This window comes from Lichenostomus cassidix, chromosome 1Aa (genome assembly GCF_008360975.1).
Source record: "Lichenostomus cassidix isolate B80296 chromosome 1Aa, HeHo_3.0, whole genome shotgun sequence".
In the NCBI taxonomy this organism is placed as follows: Eukaryota; Metazoa; Chordata; class Aves; order Passeriformes; family Meliphagidae; genus Lichenostomus; species Lichenostomus cassidix.
The window spans coordinates 44,679,368-44,697,630 of NC_139480.1; the positions used below are offsets into that span (position 1 = coordinate 44,679,368).

The 18,263-nt window shown below is 37.8% G+C and overlaps 1 protein-coding gene and 1 long non-coding RNA gene across 10 annotated transcripts in view; one reads left to right on the plus strand and one right to left on the minus strand.

The window, feature by feature from the left end:
• The first annotated feature begins 861 nt into the window (after positions 1–861).
• Positions 862–12,237, plus strand: LOC146443582 (uncharacterized). Its single transcript, XR_014848582.1, has 2 exons — positions 862–1,348; positions 9,221–12,237. It is a non-coding gene; the product is annotated as an uncharacterized LOC146443582 (long non-coding RNA).
• Positions 12,003–18,263, minus strand: part of ANKS1B (ankyrin repeat and sterile alpha motif domain containing 1B) — a 397,467-nt gene continuing 391,206 nt past the window's right edge. For 7 of the 9 annotated variants that reach the window (XM_085047079.1, XM_085047086.1, XM_085047084.1 and 4 more), the window contains 2 exons: positions 15,052–15,219; positions 12,003–13,933 (listed from right to left, as the gene is read on the minus strand). In XM_085047079.1, coding sequence (XP_084903205.1) covers positions 13,823–13,933; positions 15,052–15,219 — 279 coding nt within the window. In that variant the 3' untranslated portion in view covers positions 12,003–13,822. Of the gene's footprint in view, positions 14,101–15,051; positions 15,220–18,263 lie in introns of all 9 variants that reach the window. The other 2 variants (XM_085047083.1, XM_085047078.1) reach the window with 2 other exon arrangements.

An 18,263-nucleotide genomic window follows, 5' to 3' on the forward strand; every position in this document is an offset into this window, starting at 1 on the left:
AAAAAAGTGGTCATGGTTTGATGCAGAAAGCAAATGGTACATGAGCAGAGTTCATAGACAATTGCAATCTTGAAGTGAACAGGAAGCAAACAGCACAGAAACTTGAAGAAATGTGAGATAAATTCTTGGATGTTCTGGAAGAATGACAGCTCAGCAGCATTGTACTTGTTGCTGGAACTGAGAAAGATGTTGGGATGGTTGCATTCAGGTATGTAAAAGTATGGAGTTGGCTGAAAGTATTTGAAATTGAGGTGGAAGAAGAGGAATAGTGGTGAAAATGTCTGAAGAGCCAAAGAATAGATTTGATTTGCAGGGAAAGTATGAAAAAAATCAAGTGAAAAATTACTGAAATAGGAGCCAGGAAAACAACTTCTTCAATTTAAAATATTTAGGAAGACAGTTTACTGTAATAAAAAATAAGTCGTGCTGTTTGATTGACTAGACTTGGCTGTTCTCTTTGTTGTTACATGTACTGTAAAGGAAACAAAAGAGAATTTGGCTAACAGCAATTTTTATGTAGATTGAACATTAGTATTTCCATTATAGTTTTTAATGTCAGATCAAAATGAATCAGTCTACTAATGAGCAGTGCCATTTTTGTCTAGTTCTTTAACTGAAATTATGATATGCTTTTGTGTAAACAATTTTTAGGTATACTTCCTATTAACTGTGCCTATCAGTTTCTGTAGAAGTTTTGAGTCTCTTCACTTTGTCAATTCAATAGCTGTCAATACAGCTCCTTCACATACCTCTTTTTCCTCTTTCCTTGGGAATCACACCCATGTGTGATCCAGCTGCTCAAGAGGATGCTTTGTATTGCCTTAAAGTGTATCACTCCTCCAACTACAGTGTTCTTCTTACACAGTTGTTTGAAACAGAACTGTGCACTTCATGCCTGAGCTTTTCCTGTATAGATCTCCTGTAGTGCTGGAATGTGGAGGTGGAACAGGAACTGCTGACCTGTTGCTACTAGAGGATTTTCCCCCACCCCAAAATTATTTTATCTCCTTCTGAAAATGATGCAGTTACACTTCCTATTACAGAATGCTGCGCAAATTGCTGTTTTGAGGGATTTTTTACAATTTTTAAATCCACTGAAGTCTCTGTATGGGGCCCAGTTCCCCAGGTTATATCTAGCAACAACAGAGTCTGTGTCTTATCACCACTGTGCTGAGGTGTTTTGCAGGAGCTGATGGCCTTGCAGGTTTCAGGGGAAAGCCAGGCTGAGAGACTCTGAATCGTGTGGTTTCTTCTGCCCTCCTGGAACAGAGCACTGCAGGGAGGCAGCCTGCCCTCATCTTCAAGGAGCCAGTGAATCCAGAATACCAGCAGATCACAGAGAACTCAGGTATGTTTTTGCTGTTGCTGGTAGAACATAGCCCACTTACTAAACTGTTTGGTTGCCCTTTCTCCTTCATGGCAAGTACAGATTCCATGGCAATGGCAAGGAGTGGAAAAGTCAGCCTTGGGGCTGTATTTCCCTCTGATAGGACACCTGAGCCCTCAGGTGTGTTTGTCCACCTTGTGCTTTCCTCCTCGTGTCTACTATGGAGGCACAAATTTATTTGGGTTCAGAGATGGTGATGATGATGCCCAAGAGCTCTGAGGACTTGGGGCACCTAATTTCTGTTGTGATTCCAAGAAAAGCAGAAGCCAAATGACCTTTACTGTTTGGGTAACAGGGAGGGTGCCAGATACTCTGAACACTTCCAGTATGGTATTTTTTTTCTTTTTCTGTGCTCAATTTCACTTTGTTCTTTCAAGCTAGGAATGGGGCACAGTCACTAGCTCTGCCAATGTGCAGTAAGATGTTCAGCTGAGACCAGCCTTGTTTGTGGCTTGAACTCTGCAGTAGATTGACAGGAGATTGATTGTATCTTCCAGCACTTCCAAAGCTGTTGTGTGGTGTGCTCCAGGTCTATATTGGTGTGGGGTTTGTTTTTTTTTTTTGGAAGGTAGGGACCAGTGGGTTTGGAGCACAATGCTGGTGTGTTTTGGTTTTTAAGAGGCTTTTCTTCCAAATCAACTTACTGCACACCTTTTTTCTAAGAGGGATTTTTATGAGAAACCTTGCAGCTAGATTTCATAGAGGCCTAGGCTGAGACTGTTAGGGTGCATCCTAAAAGAATGTAAAGGGGTAAGATTTTCAGTTTGCATGTGTCATTGACAGCTTCATCACCTCCTATATCATCTCCTACAGTTACACTTGAGTGCTATAGCACAACTATGTGATAATTGGACTAAAACTGCTTAAGCTGCCTCTGTGTGTTTGCTCAGGAGGGTGAGAAAGCTAAAGTATCTTCTGAGTGTTTCAATAGGCAGTTTCTCTCTTGGGGCCTCACTGTTTACAGAACAAATTAGCTTCCCGTGCTTGTTTCCATTTAACAAACCATATGTTGTACATAGGAGAAGTGCTCTGAGAATGGTTAGATTCATGTCCTTCAGGCTAGAGAGGATTCTTGTTCTGTACTCAAGAGGCATCCTCTGAGTACTACTTAGGATGCCACAATTAGATTCCATGTGTTTATGTGGTATTTTTAATTTCTTACGGTATTAGCTTCTTTCAGTTTATTTGTGTGTCTGATTTATTTTTAGCTTCTCTATTAACATATGAACTTGGGTGAATTTTGAAAATCATGATGTTTGTAATGAAGTCAAAATGAGGCAAAATCAAATTTACCTATTCAAACTCTTCAAAAGTAAACATGATGCTTCTTAGGTAAAGCATGTGTTATTTCTGATGCATAAATGCACACAAAGTATGCTTGATATTTAAAATACATTTTATGTTATTTTTCTAAAGCATTAGACTCTTAATTCTTCTCTGTAATTGTACAGGAAATATAATTTATGTAGCACTTTTCTATAGTACCTTTTAGCACATGATAGCAGTGTTTTCTTTTAGTCGTAAAAATCATGTTATTTGCCTGCAACATACTCCAAAGATGGTAATAAATGTTCATATTCCTCTTCCTTGTTAGAGTCAGTATTTGGGTTTATCCTTGCTAAGACTTTGTAGCCTGCTGGTTCAAACTCTTACTCCAGTGCTAAGAAATCTTAGTCTTGACATGTTCTGAGAGCAAGTTTTCCTGTCCCAGAGACACAATGACAAGGATATTTCTTTTTGTGTTTCCCAGTTATAACCACTTAAATTCATCCTTTAATTTAATACTGTGATCAGTATTGGCTGTTGTTTATAAGCCTCTTGGTAGAAGTAGTAAAGGGAAAAAAGATTAAGAAAAATATACTTTTGGTTTAATAGCCCTGAAATAATACATGAGAGAAATAGCATATATTTAATGTGAGACTTGGAAGTGATTAGAGTTTTGTCTTTTTAATAGGTTTTTTGTTTATGGTGTACATGGGGGATTTTTGTTTGTTTTGTTTGGGGTTTTCTTTAGTAGAGAACAGATGAATGAACAGACATATGCAAAGGCCAGTGGAAATCTGTCTCTAAATACAGATAAAACATTTTGATTTAAAGAATCCAACCTGAAGCCAATAATCATGTCTTGATGGTTGAACACTCAGCAGCTACACAGTAATGTAAGATATATTTACAGAAGCTGGTAGCTCTCAGTTTTTACAGTGTATTTGCATGATTTCTTAAAAGGTGCTGTGGAGTTCATTTCTATTCAGTACAGGACAGCAATTTTATATTTTCAGTTGAGATATTAAAGAAAATGTGTGGTCTTATCAATATGACTTAAATTTCAGAACTAGGAAATAGGAGGAACAGTTTCAAAGAGTTTGAACAGAAGAAATGTTGCCTAAATTTTACCTATATTTGAGTATATGTTTGACAATGGCATGAAAATAGGTCACCTGAATGTGTCTGAGTTTTGAAAATATTTTAAGGTATTTTAAGGGGTGTTTTAATGTCATGCAGATGTTGCACTCTCAATTCCTCAAAGCTAAAGAGTTGCAGTTTTTTCACTTCAAAAATTATAGAGCAGAAAGTCCTTTTTTTGAAATTATTTTGACAGTATCAAGGATTCAGCTATTAAATTGTTGTTTTGACTCAGCAACTGTTTTTTTATAGTGTGGAGCACTGGGTTTGAGGAAGATCTTATGGGTACACATTCATTCAAAGGGATGGTTGAGGGGCCAAGCTGAACTTGTGGAAGAATTGTTTGTTTTTCACTATGAGGTTGTGTCTGTGAATACCTGCCAGAGATAGCTACAATTCAACTGAACTTCATGTGGCCTGGAATTTTCTTCATAGCATATCTTGATCATTTACATTTGGTTAAAAATATATTAAATGCAGTAGGTGGCAATAAGCTTTAAGTCTACCAATTTGACTGTTTTTTCTCCTTTTCCCAAAAATATCGTTGTTCAAAGGATTAAACTTTTCGTGGCTATAGAAAAAAGTCTATTCCTTGAGTTATGATCTTTTTCCTTCTAAGCTTCTCCTAGCTGTGAGCTCATTACACATTGCAGTTTCTCAAGCTCCTATACTGCTCATCAGATCTCATATTTAGTCCTTAATTACTCTTGTCAACCTTCCTTCAAATGAAGGGTTCCACAGTTCAGGGCTCTAGTTAGGGGAAGATTTGCTGCAGCAAAGTTGTACTTCAGTATTCTTTGTTTTTAAATCACAAAGTGGCCCTGTGGAACAGAACATTTTCTCAGTTTGTGTTCTGGATCTTTCTGGTTTCTTCAGTATGTAATGGCAAAAAAAAAGTGATCTTTAACAAGCTGTTACATGTGTGTTATGCATCAGATAGCTGGCTTGTTGGGATTTTTTTGCTAAAATACGAATTTAGGAAATTAAGATCATGTTCTCTGAAAACGATAATCCTTCCTATATTTATTTTTATTTTGCATACAAATTACATCTCCTCCTTTTCAGAAATTAAACAACAGTGCTTCCAGCTCATGCAGCTTGTACCTTCCTTTTGCTTTACCTTTTTTGTTCTCTATTTGAGTTCTATGATGGGTTAGAAGTTATTTTAGGATTATGCTATGTATTTGACAATGTGTTTGTTTTGTTAAGCAGAACCTATCTGGAAAATGATAATTTGATCACAGTGAATACTTTGAGCAGTTAGCAGCAAATACAAGAGGTCTTAACTTCGCATTTTTGAGAAAGAATATGTCAAATTTTGGATGTATAAATTGAAATTAATACCTATGACAAGAAGAAAGGGGCTTGGAGTTTGAGTGTCATATGTTTAAATTGTGTCTTGTGCAGCATTTGAGTTCTAACAAAGTATTTTTTCTATCGAAAATGAGATTTTTTTTTTTTGGTTGTTATTTCTAATTTGACTGTTGAGATTCTGAGGAAACTGCTGAGATTCCTTGAAGGGAGAAAAAGGAATGTCCATAAACACAGTCAGAACTTCAAAGTGAGAGCAGCTGAATTAGGTATTGTATTAGGACTTAGTCCAAGGGGAGGACTGCAAAAATTCTTGCCCACAGGAAGTGAAGACAAGATTTGAGCAACCACTGTGAGAAATCAGCAGCAGAAATAATCCAGCAGCAGAGGCACTTTCAAGGTGTGACTGTAGAGATGGTGTTTCTGTGGTGACTGGCAGAAGCAGCACTTTTTTTAGCAGTTAAGCACTTTTTGCTTACCATTTGAAATACAAGGTTAGCTCTTGCAGATTTGTGGACTTGGCTTTTTCATTCTCTAAGCTGATTTTAGGGGCTGTGTTGAATAGGATGTTCAAATAATCCTGGTATTCCTTAAGGACTGAGTAGAGTTTGAAAACTTGATACCTTAAACTATCCTTCCCTTTCAGAGTTGTTTTTTTCCCCCAGATTCTTGCTACACTAAACAAATGAAGCTGTATAACAAACATTTCAGTAATCAGGCCAACATAAAGTACTCATAAATTATCACCAAGCAGCTCTAAATCTGTCATAAACTCTTACTGACTTGCTCACAGGAATGTTTATGTAATTGAGAGGAACTATAGAGAGGAAGTTAAGTCTCGTTTTACAAGTTAAATCAGCCACAGTGAGATGAAAAACACCCACACATTTGGCTTTGGATCAGCAGAGGCATTCTTGAAAAGCAAACCTTCATGAAATCTTTATTATGAAACCAATTTCAAGGTGTAAAAAATTATCAGTGTTCCAGGTGTCACTGATTGTACTCTGCTTGCATATTCCTTGTATAACAGGGTATCACCTTGATCAGGGAGTTTCAGGTTTGGAATCATTCCAGCAAATAAATTCTGACATGGCTGGGAGCACAGATGTAATGTAGGATGTGTTAAAGCTGGAAAGCTTTGAAAGGGGTCCAAGAAGTCACAGTTCCACAGATGTGAAAAAAGCCACCACACCAGCAAACCTGCTGAATGAGATGTTATCTTACATGACATCCCTTTAAAAAAGGTGGGGAAGCTGCAGTGCAACAGAGACAAATATATTAAAAGATGGTGTTTGTAATATTTTAGAGTGCAAATTGTGAAATATAAGAGCAACTAATAAGGGTTTTTACACCAAGGAGTGAAAAACCTATAAGCAAACAAACAAAAAAAAAAGAGATTGTTTAATATTAAACCTATGTAATTAACAAAAGGAAGATTATTCCACTGATCACAGTAACACAGTTTTGAAATATGCTGTTGGAAATATGGCATTGGAAATTGATAATCTTCACAGTACAAGTAGCAAGGATGCACTCATTCAAACTAAAGAATTTTTAATCACCAAGGCCAAATAATAAAAAGCCATTTGTCTGCAGTAGATGAATCCTTTGAATCATAACTGATAAATTCGTCACACCTTGAAAAAATGAGAAATTTCCAAAAAGTTGTGACTCATGGCAGTTCTGGTGTTTTCAAAGAGGTGACAAAGGCAACTACTGACCTGAAGTCAGTCCTGAGGAAAGCAGTGGAATGGCAGATTTCAGGTTAAATGGAAAAGTAGAGTCTGCTCTGAGCACCACTGAATTTTCCTAGGCATTACTGGTTTTTTTGAGAGACTGGTTTTGGCAAATGTTACTGACAGATTTCTAATTGTTTTGCTTATGCAATTTTTATTTTTGTTTTTAACACATCATTGTCAACACACAAACTTTGGATTTCTTAAAGGAATTTGATTTATTATCACAAGATATTTTGATTTAAAATAAACTTGTAAAATTATATACAACAAAGGAATTAGCTTCTAAGCCCTACATCTCTATGCAAAATGGAGTCTAAACAAACATCTCAGGTACACTGAGGTACTTAGCTTAGTTAACTCTTGAAGTTTCATGTGAAGTATAACTGAGTTAAATGTAATGGCTGTGACAGAGAGATGGCCATGGTGACTGATCTAATATCTCTTTATCTTAATTTCCACTCATGCACAGCATTCTCAGACATTTTTATCTTTCAGTAGATTCACTCAATTCCAATGCAGAGTTGTTCACTTAATCCATCACTGATGCTTTTATAGACTTACATACTGTCTGGAAGGTAAATTAAAGAAAAAATATTAGTCTTCTTTGCAACATAAATTCAAGAAAGGAGTAGTGCTAACCTCAACTATATACACTAGGATATTTTTGCTTAGGACATGCCCAAGCCTGACATTCTGCAGCCTAGCAATTGTCATTATCCAATAATCACAAGTGGAATAATGAAGACTGCACTGCTTCTAAGGTGTTTTTTAAATTAGTGTGGTCTGTTTCTTTTTTTCCTCATGGTGTCACTATAGGATAAAGTTAATGCTCATTGGGTATTCTCTATACTGGAGCATATTTCCATTTTCTTTGTTTCACTGACTTTCTGGTTTTCTATTACATGGTTAGAAAATATTATACCAAATGTACTGCTTTCAAATTTGAACATGTTCTCTCAAGCATTGGCCCATTTCTAACACTGAGGATGAATTTTTCTTTTTTCTTCCCTAAGGATTAAGTATTAGAATGAATTTAGCTTTATATAAGAGTGTGGAGATTTTGAGCAGTTCTAATTACTTGAAAGTAGGAAATGCCATGTTTCAAAGTACAAAAAGGCATGTATCTTACAACTGAGTGAGCTTATGAAGTTAAATCTGTGATAACTTCATCACACATAGAAACTGTATGAATCACAGAATAGGTAAGGTTGGTAGAGACCACAGTGGGTCCAACCTCCCTGCTAAAGCAGGATCATCCTAGAGCACATGACACAGGCTTGCATCCAGGCAGTTTTTGAATATTTCCAGTAAGCTTCATTCTTTCTTATGTTGTTACAAACAGTTTTGAATTCAGCTTTATGATTGATAGAAAAAGTAGTTTTCCCATCCACGCTCATAGTGGCAAGAGAAGACAGGAGAAAGAGAGAGAATTTGGTTTCATTTACATACTGATAGCATTTTTGTCTGCCTAGTTGTTACCACACAGTTCCTTCACGGAGTCAATTGTCCTTTGGGCTGGTACTTTGGAGATAGTTGAAGTTACTCTTTCTAGACTGTTGTCTTGACATCTCAGTCATCACCTTGCAGTGACGTGTGAAGCAGGCCAGCTGAGCAGCACACACTGAAAGAAATCTGGGGCAAAAGTAGAGTGCTGCATGTGGTACAAACTGCCTGTTTTAATCTAGAATGGGAGATAAAATATTTCAGAGTTGTATGTGCAAGTTTATTAGCTGTCTAGCATGTTGCTTCTTTTGCAAAGGACAGACACAATCTTCTTCATGACCTGACAATTCCCTTCCCAATGGCTACCATTCTATGGCCATGCCAGTTTTTGATGTCAAGATGTTGACTTAAAACTGCAAGGCATGTGTAACCTATGGCTCTGCAGCTGAAGCAGCTTCTCAAACTTCTTGGCAGAATATCAGAATGGGACATGCTGAGTGTTTCTCCTTGCCAGCTGTGAGCAGCAGCTCTTCTGGTTTTAACAAACACCAGGCCAGTTTGGAGGAGTCACTGCATCCATTCTCAAACACATCAACATCTGCTTTAGGAAACCCTCTAAGTCCACAAACACAGAAGTTCCCTGTTGTTTGTCAGGAGTTTCCCCGTTTTAAGCCTTGTGGCAGCAGCAGCTCTTTCACCATACATGGTGGTGCATCCCCCCTCACACTGGCCCACACTGTGATTTCAGAAATGCTCATTAGGCCTTGAAAATGACAGCTCAGCTAAGCTCCTTGAGCTTATCAGAAACAGTATGTGCTCCCAGGAATTTATGTTGGCTAATGAGCTCCTGGTTTTAGTGAACAGTCTTGGAAACTTATTTTTCTTGTCTGCATAAAAATGCAAGTCTAACACCACTTTTATTATTGAACTTTCACAGAAAGTAAGTGACCTGAATTGTGGCCAGGATGGAAAATTGCTGTGACAAGAGCAAACTCTCTCTCAACCCTGTAACAGTGCTTCTGAGACCCTCTGAATTTTCCTGAACCACAGAGGGCTGCAGCCAGCAATTCCCTCTGAGTGAGACACTCCAGAGCAAGCAAATTCTCAAGTTCACTAGACTTGTAAGACCACTGCAAAGAGCCTGGGTTGATTTCCCAACTCCTTGAAGCTCGACCCTTCACCCTTTGAAATGATGCAAAGGCATCCAGCCTGATCATCCATCACTGAACCCGAGGGGAGTTTTTCACAGGTATGTGTCCATATTCCTTTAGTGTGTGTCTGCCAAGTGTGAATATGCTATAGTGAATTGTTGTGGTTTAAAACCAGCTGGAAATTGGGCTCCAAACAGCTGCTTCCCTTCTCCCCAATCCCCTCCAGTGAGAAAGGGACAAAAAGGCAGAGATTATGGGTTGAGGTAACAATTTACTAGAGAAAAAGCAATGAGATAAGGAAAGCAAACAGTACTCATAACAACAGTGTCTAAAAGCTGTGATTTACATACAGAAAGGTGCACCCCTACCAGCTCCACATGGCCACTGAGACAAGGGCAAAATGGCAGATGTTACTGCAGCCCAGCAGCTACGTGGCTCTTGCCAAGACAAAGGACAATACAGCAGATAGTACCAAAGCCAGTGTCCTCCTTCCCCAAGTCCAAGCCAACGATGGGAAAACCCTCCAAGCCAGATTGTCTACAAGGCACTGACTGCCCTGCTCCATGTCCCAATGGCTCTGGTCACTGCTTTGCTCCTCCAGAAAAAAGGAACAAAATGGTGCTGTTTCCACTGCATACTCACCTTTTCTTCCACCTGGAACCACATTCCCCTGCGGCACATGGATGGCTTAGAATAGCAACCCAGCCACACCCTCACAGCTTTAGGCCCTGACCCTTTCAGCAATGGTGAGAGAATTAACTCTGTCCTATACATGCACTGTGGGGGTTGATCTATGTAATTATTTAGATTAGATTCTTAAGTTAGGCCTGTGAGTTACTGTCATGCTCATTGTAGATCCTAAAGAATCTTTTCTTGTTTAGATTAGGCTATCAATGAAGTGCTGTTAAATTTAAGTGCCGTTAAAAACTTTAGGGCTAAACCATTGGTCAAGTCTGGAGCTAAGTTTGGCAAGTTTGACTCTGAACTTTGTGACTCAACAGGAGGGTCCCCCTCACTCCTTTTTATGCTTTCCCTTTTCTATCCTTAACTTTTTGCATCCTGAACCTCCACATAGATAAATGTTAGATTGATTTTAGGTTTTAGTCCAATTTTTCTGTGTGTGCTCCAGCTATGCAGTTCAGCAGTAAAGTGAACCTTGCCAGTGAACTTTATCATGTTTTTGCTTTTTTATCAAGCCTGCTTTCGCTGATACCTTTGCCAATGATTCTCTGAGCAATCTAAAACACCCATTCACAACAGCATATTAGAGACCTCTCTACTCACATAATTCTCAAAATCCTTTGTCACCCACACCTCAGTTGGATTTCAATTTGTTTACCTTCTCATGTCAATTGCAATCTACTTCTGTATCACTTCTCTTGCCTATTCTTCACCTTTTCACTCTATGGTAGTCATTGGAATTAACTCTTGGTTTTACAGCAACCAGATGCTCCAGCTTCTTCATATACCCTCCCTGACTGCCTCTGCTTCCCCCTTACCCTAGAGGTCAAGAATAGCAGTTTTCCTGACTTCCTGATCTTATAGAGGTGTCTGGCTTTTTCCTTATCTTTACTCTTAAGACTGACCACTATGCCTTTACTGCCTATGCACCTCTAGCATACCAGGAACTGAAATGAAAAGTCACCTTGACCAAAAAAGACAAAAGATCAAGTTCTAACTCCTTTGGATTAGCACAAGTTTGTAGAAGTCCCTTTGGATCTGAAGAAAAGAACTGCTGAAACACTGTCCCATGCTAGAGGAGACCCCGTGGGCTTCTACTAGTATTGGTTAGTAGTGATGGATATGTTTCCTTCTAAAATCCCAGGTTTCTGCAAATACAGAAGTCCCTTATGTCTGTCAATTCTTCTTTCCTTCCAGTTTAAATTTGTCTGCTGTGGGGGCTTCAGTTGTTCACTGCCTGTGTCCCAAAACCTTCACACTCATCCTCTGCCCTACAAGTCTTTCATCTGTCTCATCTTTCATCAGTCCTGCTAGTCATCTTCAGTCTCTCTTGCCCCAGTTATCTCTCCCAAATGAGTTTGGCTGCTTGCTGTGCCACCTTACCTGCTTGACATCTCTTTGATGAACCTAGATCAAATTCTTCCTGTAAGGTGCCAGTTCTTCTGTTGTTTCACACCTTTCTGCTACATCTGCTTCGAGTCTTGCTGCAGCTCCTGTCTCATCCTTTAATTTTAGGGGTCACTCAGCTGCATAAGAGTTGCCCCAGTTTTAAACCCTGAAAACCTGGCCTGTTTGTACTTTATGTGCCTGAAGTGAATGTGTTTGAACATAACTCCTGCACAAGTCTTTACAGCGTGTGATTAAATATGGGAAGGCAGCAGCTGAGTAGTCCATGGAAGAACCAGTTAATTAAAGGGTGATGTTTTTACCATCTGTAATCAAAATCTGTATTCCAAACCAGAGCTCTCTCCACAGCAATTCCTAGGTTTCCTTGGTACAAGATGCAAATACAGTGAAATCGGTGAAATGGGAGGGGGGGATCTTTCACTGATTTCAGCATCCTTTGCCCCTTATTTCCTTTAGCAATGATAAAATGATACACAAAGCTGGGACTGTACAATTTCATTTTATTTTGTGTGCTTTTATAGGATATAAATAAATGACAAAATTACAAAATTTATAACTGGAAGCCCAAGCATATTTACATAAGTATTTGTTGCAGTGAGGCTACTATTTACTGTTCTCCTATACAATTTTCCTTTTGGTACCATATTTTTAGTGTTAATTTTTTTTTTTACTGTCAGTTGACTAAGTACATATCAACAGTGAATAAGCAAAAATATGTACAAGGAACTATTTTGTTCAAGTAAATTGAATACTGTATTAAAAGTATGTCATCACTCAGCGCTATGATTAGGTTTAACTAAACCATATACAATTATCAGTTTTAAACCAAGTTCAATTAATCCATTTTTTGGAATATACCAACTGATGATTCTAACTGAAAAACCTCAGCTGGATATGAAATAATAATTAAAAAAACATTAAGACAACCACACAATTTATCAATATCTCTATAATGAACTTCAAAATGATTCACAATTTGACTGGATAGAACAATATACGTTAAAATGTCATTTTTCTTCTATAATGATATTTTTACTGTTATAATTTCAGTTCTACATAAATATACATCATGGTATTATACAAATACTCCACAGACATTAAAAAAATTAAAACACTTTAAAGAAAAAGTAAGTAGATCTTATTTAACCAAATATTAAGCAAATGCTTAATTATTTTGTTTCATGAAAACATTTTTATTACTTTGGAATTTTTTTCTTTTTCTTGCTGTTTTTATTTAGAAAATGTTTTGCAGTAGAATTTTATCAACACTCTTCCAAACAAGCTTTCTGTGACAGAAATCTTGATAGCAAAATCCATGGGTTTGTCTTTTTTAGAACCACTGAGATTATATTTTAAAAATACTAGTAGAATTCATGGCTATAGCAATGTTGAGCTGCATAAACTATATGTAGGTGTAGTAGAATGACCATTCCATTTTCATTCCAGACTGATCACACAGAACATCCAGTGCACTGAAGCTACAACTCTTATAATTCTCATAATGCTGCGAGAGCAGTCATTCACTTAACTTTAAAATAAACAATATTTCTCATCATTAATCTGGCTTCCTTCCATAAATATTCATATGTTTTCCTATAGTACTTCTCTTCCATAAAAATATCTAACAAATGTTTTCTGTTCATTATTAATACCTTTCTCTAACCATTCATAAAACTCTGATCCTTTGTTACAATGCAAGAGGTTCTTATTTCTGTAGAGGATCAAAGGACATCAATGATTACATATAAAATCAGCGCACACAGAAATCAGGGTGCCTAATTTCTCGTCTTTTTAATGAGTTCTTTATTCAACACAGTAATTATTAATGAATTCAGTGGTTTCACAAATAATCTATTTATTAATTCTGGTTCTATTTCAATTAAAAACTGCCAAGATTTAAATAAAAAACCCAATCAAATACTCTACTCATAGGCAGCATTAGTATTAGTTTAGAGACCTTTTGTTTTTTTTTTTTTTCTTTAAAAAGTAGAATTCTAAAATAAGAAATCAAAGAAAGCACTGTGGCAGAGTCACAAGGGAGAACTGCATGAAAAATAAGGTTTCTCACTCCTCTTGTGGACTGTAATTTTAAAAGTCTTCATATAGTGTCATTCTTCTGTCAGTGCTGCAGGAAGAAGAACATCACCAGAAATGACTGTCAGCCTTTTTTGTTAGTTACAAGGCCACTCATACAGTGCAGTCTTCCTCTCTGCTGGATTGAAACGTTGCCATAAAGGAAAGGCTGTGCTGTGACTGCTTGGCGTGCAAGGCACAACAAGGAACTGGGGGACAGTTTTGTATCAGAAAATGGTAGTTTCATACTTGGTATTAATGCCTCTTTTGGCCTCTTGTCCAGGTTCAACAATCCAGGGTAGATTCGCAAGAGTCTTTTGTTCGGATGGATCTATCTGCTTTAAGACAAATGCAAACATACAGACGGGTTACCATCTCCGTGCAGGCAGCTCGAGCAGAGGGGTTTTCTTTAAACTAACAGGGCAAATCCTGAATTGACAAAGTCGGACAGCAGCAAGTATGGTGGTGTCTACACTCCCATGTACTCATGGCTGCCTTCTTCTTCCTGTTGAGATCAGAGCTGTGTTTACCCCCAAGCTATAGGGCATCAGAGTTCATTAAAGCCACACTTCATCCTGAGAAGTCTGTTCGCTAATGAGACAGACGATGGCATCAGGAAATGTTTCTACTTAAAATTTTATGGAGGAAGATTCTGTGGCAATGGATGACAAAGTGTACAATCATACATTCCCCCCCCACCCCTTCCTCTCACCCAATAATTAAGTGTCACAGAGTACAGTTCTCACTTTATAGTCAGTGAATATGATACAGTGTGCGGTCATTTTTCTCCTTTCCCTCCCAAATCACCCTCTGCCTGTGTTCTCACTTAATTTATAATAGTTTTCATAATTTTTTTAAAAGGTCGACTGCAAAAGAATATTTCTCTGTCATCTCTGCACCTCAGGAGGGCACTTTAAAGACAATCAATATGCATGCTTCAATGAGCTTTGTTTCTTAGGAGTCTGTGATTAATACTGAAAAGGTATATGGAATCCCAGAATAAAAAAAATTAAAAAAAAAAAAGTAAGAAAAGAAGTTGCTTGGTCTGACAGGATAATTGTAAATTAATTTGGATTTGTAATTTGATTAGGATTCATGTGCAGTGATTGTGCACCAAACAAGTTAGGCAGGAGATTAGGAATGTGCATGGAACCGAGTTTGAGAGGTGTGCATTGATTAAACTGAATTAATTGAGGCTCTGCAGTTCCTATAACACATATATACACAAGACTAACCAAGCAACATCTTAAACTGGAGGACTCTGAAATTAGCAGTTGTTTGAAATGGCTGGCAGTGCTGTGGTGACACAACCCTGGCAGCTGATGAGCAGAGGTGGCACGATGGAGCATTTCTAACTCAAAAGGTATTTTTATTTGTACAGCTTCTTGTATATAAACTCTTAACTGTACAGCTCAATTTTGAGGTTTTTTTGCATGCATAACTACCTTCTACTTACCACTGACTTCCGAATACTAACACGTGGTTTGGGAATAGGTTTAGAGGGTTTGTTTTCAAAGCTTTCAGGGAGGGTTGAAGAATGGCCCCCTTTTCGTGCTTGTAGTGCAAGCTGATAGGCCACCTCAAATGCTTGTCCTAGTGTAAGAATGATTTCATAAGCTAAATTCTGGAACAAAACAGAAACAGTTAAAATTGAGGTGAGGTTGAATTATTGTCAGATACATGAAGTGGGGTAGTGATTTGTAATGTAAATAATTAATTAAAATCATGCTGGTAATAGGTTTCTCAGTCTCTGTAATGTTCACATCTGTCATTTGACTCCTAATTGATTAAAAATGATCTAAATGTAATTGATTGTATTAAAAGTAATTACTTCTAAGCCCCTTGAAAATGTCTCACTAAATACAAAAACACAAGTGGGTGAGTGTGTGTCATCTCTTTTCAGAACAAGTACATTAACCTTCCCACCTTCCCAACTTATCCCATAGCTGCTGCTCCCAGGATCCAGCCCCTCCTGCACTGCTGCAGTGTGACATTTGGTCTCACTCTATTTCAGAACTCCTCTGCTGCCCCATCCTCCTCCAGAGCCAGCAGCCTGCTTCCCCAGCCACATGCCTTGGGATGGATGCTCTGTGCTCTCACCCAGCAGCACAGGAAGAGGCTGCAGCAGGGCTGTGATGCTTCCAGAAGGACAAAAAGCCAGTGCTGAAAGTCCTGGAGAAACCTTCTCATGGGTTTGTTTTCTAAAAGTGAAATTGAGCTAAAGCTCAATTAACTCTCATAAGCAAGGGGAATGGAGGTTAGGGGGCATAACCAAAAAAAGTTAGGTTCTTATGCCTGAAATCAGCTCAGTGTTACAGGCAGAAAACTTTAAATCCTCTTTGAATACGGGGAAGACAACCTGTTGAAAGATTCATAAGGCATGTATGAGGTATCAGAGGGGTTGGTATAAATATCTTTTCAGCACAGATTTATATCAATGAAAAAGCAGCTGCGAGTTTCAAATTTGACCTTAATCCAAATGGCAAGTGAATTCCTATGGTAATTTTTCCTCAGGTTTGTGGGCTTGTTTTTGTATATTTATTTTTGGGTTCCTAGTGGAGCCTGCTTTTAGGCTCCTACTAGAGTCTATTTCTGGGCTACTAACACTGCAATAATGTTTATAACCCATGCAGAGCAAATGCAAGCCTATTGGCTTGCCGCCATATGGTGTCCTTCAGTCTCCTTAGAATAATTCATAAATCTTTGATGTGATTCAGAAGTTACCCTCTCCTTCCTCGACCTCCATAGCCTATAGTTGGAAGCAATTCTGCATTGCTTTGAACCTAGGTGATCCCTTAAAATTCCCACATGATTCTGATGCTTTATTCAAATGAGATATGTCTTTACTAGTCGAGTCCAACTGTTAAGTTTGCACTAAGTGATAAAAAAATGCAATGCAATGCACTTGAAGTACGCTAATTGCAGCCCTTCAATCCTTAAAACAAAGTTAAATGAACAAGCATTTTATTTCATGCCCTATACTCTAATTTCCCTGAAGAATTTCCATTCCATTTTTATCACTCACGTATACTGAGATAATATAGGCTAAATTCAGCATATTTAGCTCATTATAAGAGCTTCTTATAAAGGTGCCAGCTCTGTATTAGGTCAGACAGAAAACAATTCTACCCCTGTGCTGGGACATACTCTCTGCTGTCACAACTACAGTCACAACAGCAAGCCAGCCAAAGTTTCATAGCTTCCCAAATAAAAATGTCTGCCTGATTTGATAGCTGTAGTCTCCAAATTATCTCCCCTTTAACTTCAAGGGAAACTGGCCAGGACTGGAAAACACTGAGGATCAGTTTGCCAATGGAATAATAAAAGAAAAACTAAAGAGGCTGTTAAAAATGCTCTGCCTTTTAGCAGAATGCTGGCTGTGGAATTAAGAGCAACAGAGTATAGTCATTAAAAATGTAGAGAATAATATATTTTGAAATTGAGTGTGCTTTTTAGTGGGATAAGAATGTTATTCTGAAGAGAGATGTCTTTAGAATCAGCTGTTGTGACAGTAAGAGAGCGACTGTATCATGATGGGATTGTCTGCAGTGGATATTATTATTATTATTATTATTACTATTATTACTATTATTATTATTACTAAGGAATACATCAGCAGGACAAGGTGTAGGAATGGCTTGTTGCAGAAAATGCAGGCTGCAATGCCAGCAGAAGGGAGAAAATACACCACCCAGCGTGGCATACAAGATCACTGAGCCCTGAAAATTTTGGAGGTAAGAGTAGAGACAGATTGAAAGTTTGCCATACTGAGCCATAAATTTAGTTTAAGTCCTACATCTTGTATAAAGCCGCTATAGTGTGTTTTCCTTTGTTGTCTGCAAAATGTTAAAAACAGGCCTGCCTGCCTGGGACCTGAAAACCATAAGAAACATGTAACTGTTTCTCTGGTTAATAAAGATTTGAAATATAGCAAATAGAACAGAACATTCACTGTTCTGTTCAATATTCAAAATACAAACTGAACCCTAACTTGTACATAAATTTCATACATCATGTACTGTGGTAGAGCCTTGACAAAGGGAAGTCTACAAATGGAGGTAAGGAGGGATTTAAAACTGTACCTTGTATAATTTAAAGAAGTTATCTGAAAAAAATCCATAAGTAAATAAGCTTGGTTTGAGGAATTTCCCAACTGTAGTACTGGGAGAGGATTATAAGAACTAAAGTTGGTACAGATTCTTGCAGGGGCTATATTGGAGAGGTGAGAGCAGAATTCCCTTGAGGACAGGGGTGGAAAACCAACCCCAAATCCCCCAAACCTTTCCCCTTCAATATTCTTTATTAAAGTCTGATGTTTTTGCGATTTTGATTATAGAATTTTAACTCTGAGTACTCAAGTTAAATGTACAGTTAGTTACTCCTGAACAGTATCAGTAATGTTTGTGGGTTACAAGTCACTACACTAAAATATTCCCTATCTACAAAGAAATTGTTCTTGACCACATTTCCTGAGAAACTGAAGGACCTGAGAGATTGATTTTTTTTCCATAACATTGCATATATTGTATTACCAAAATTTACATAATTAAAAGGCATTACACCTTAGTGTATATATCTACCATTTTAAACCCTTTCTTAAAATGATTGTGTACTTCTATCCACTGACAAATGGGTAGAATTTTTTCTATTAGTGAACGGGAAGATCAG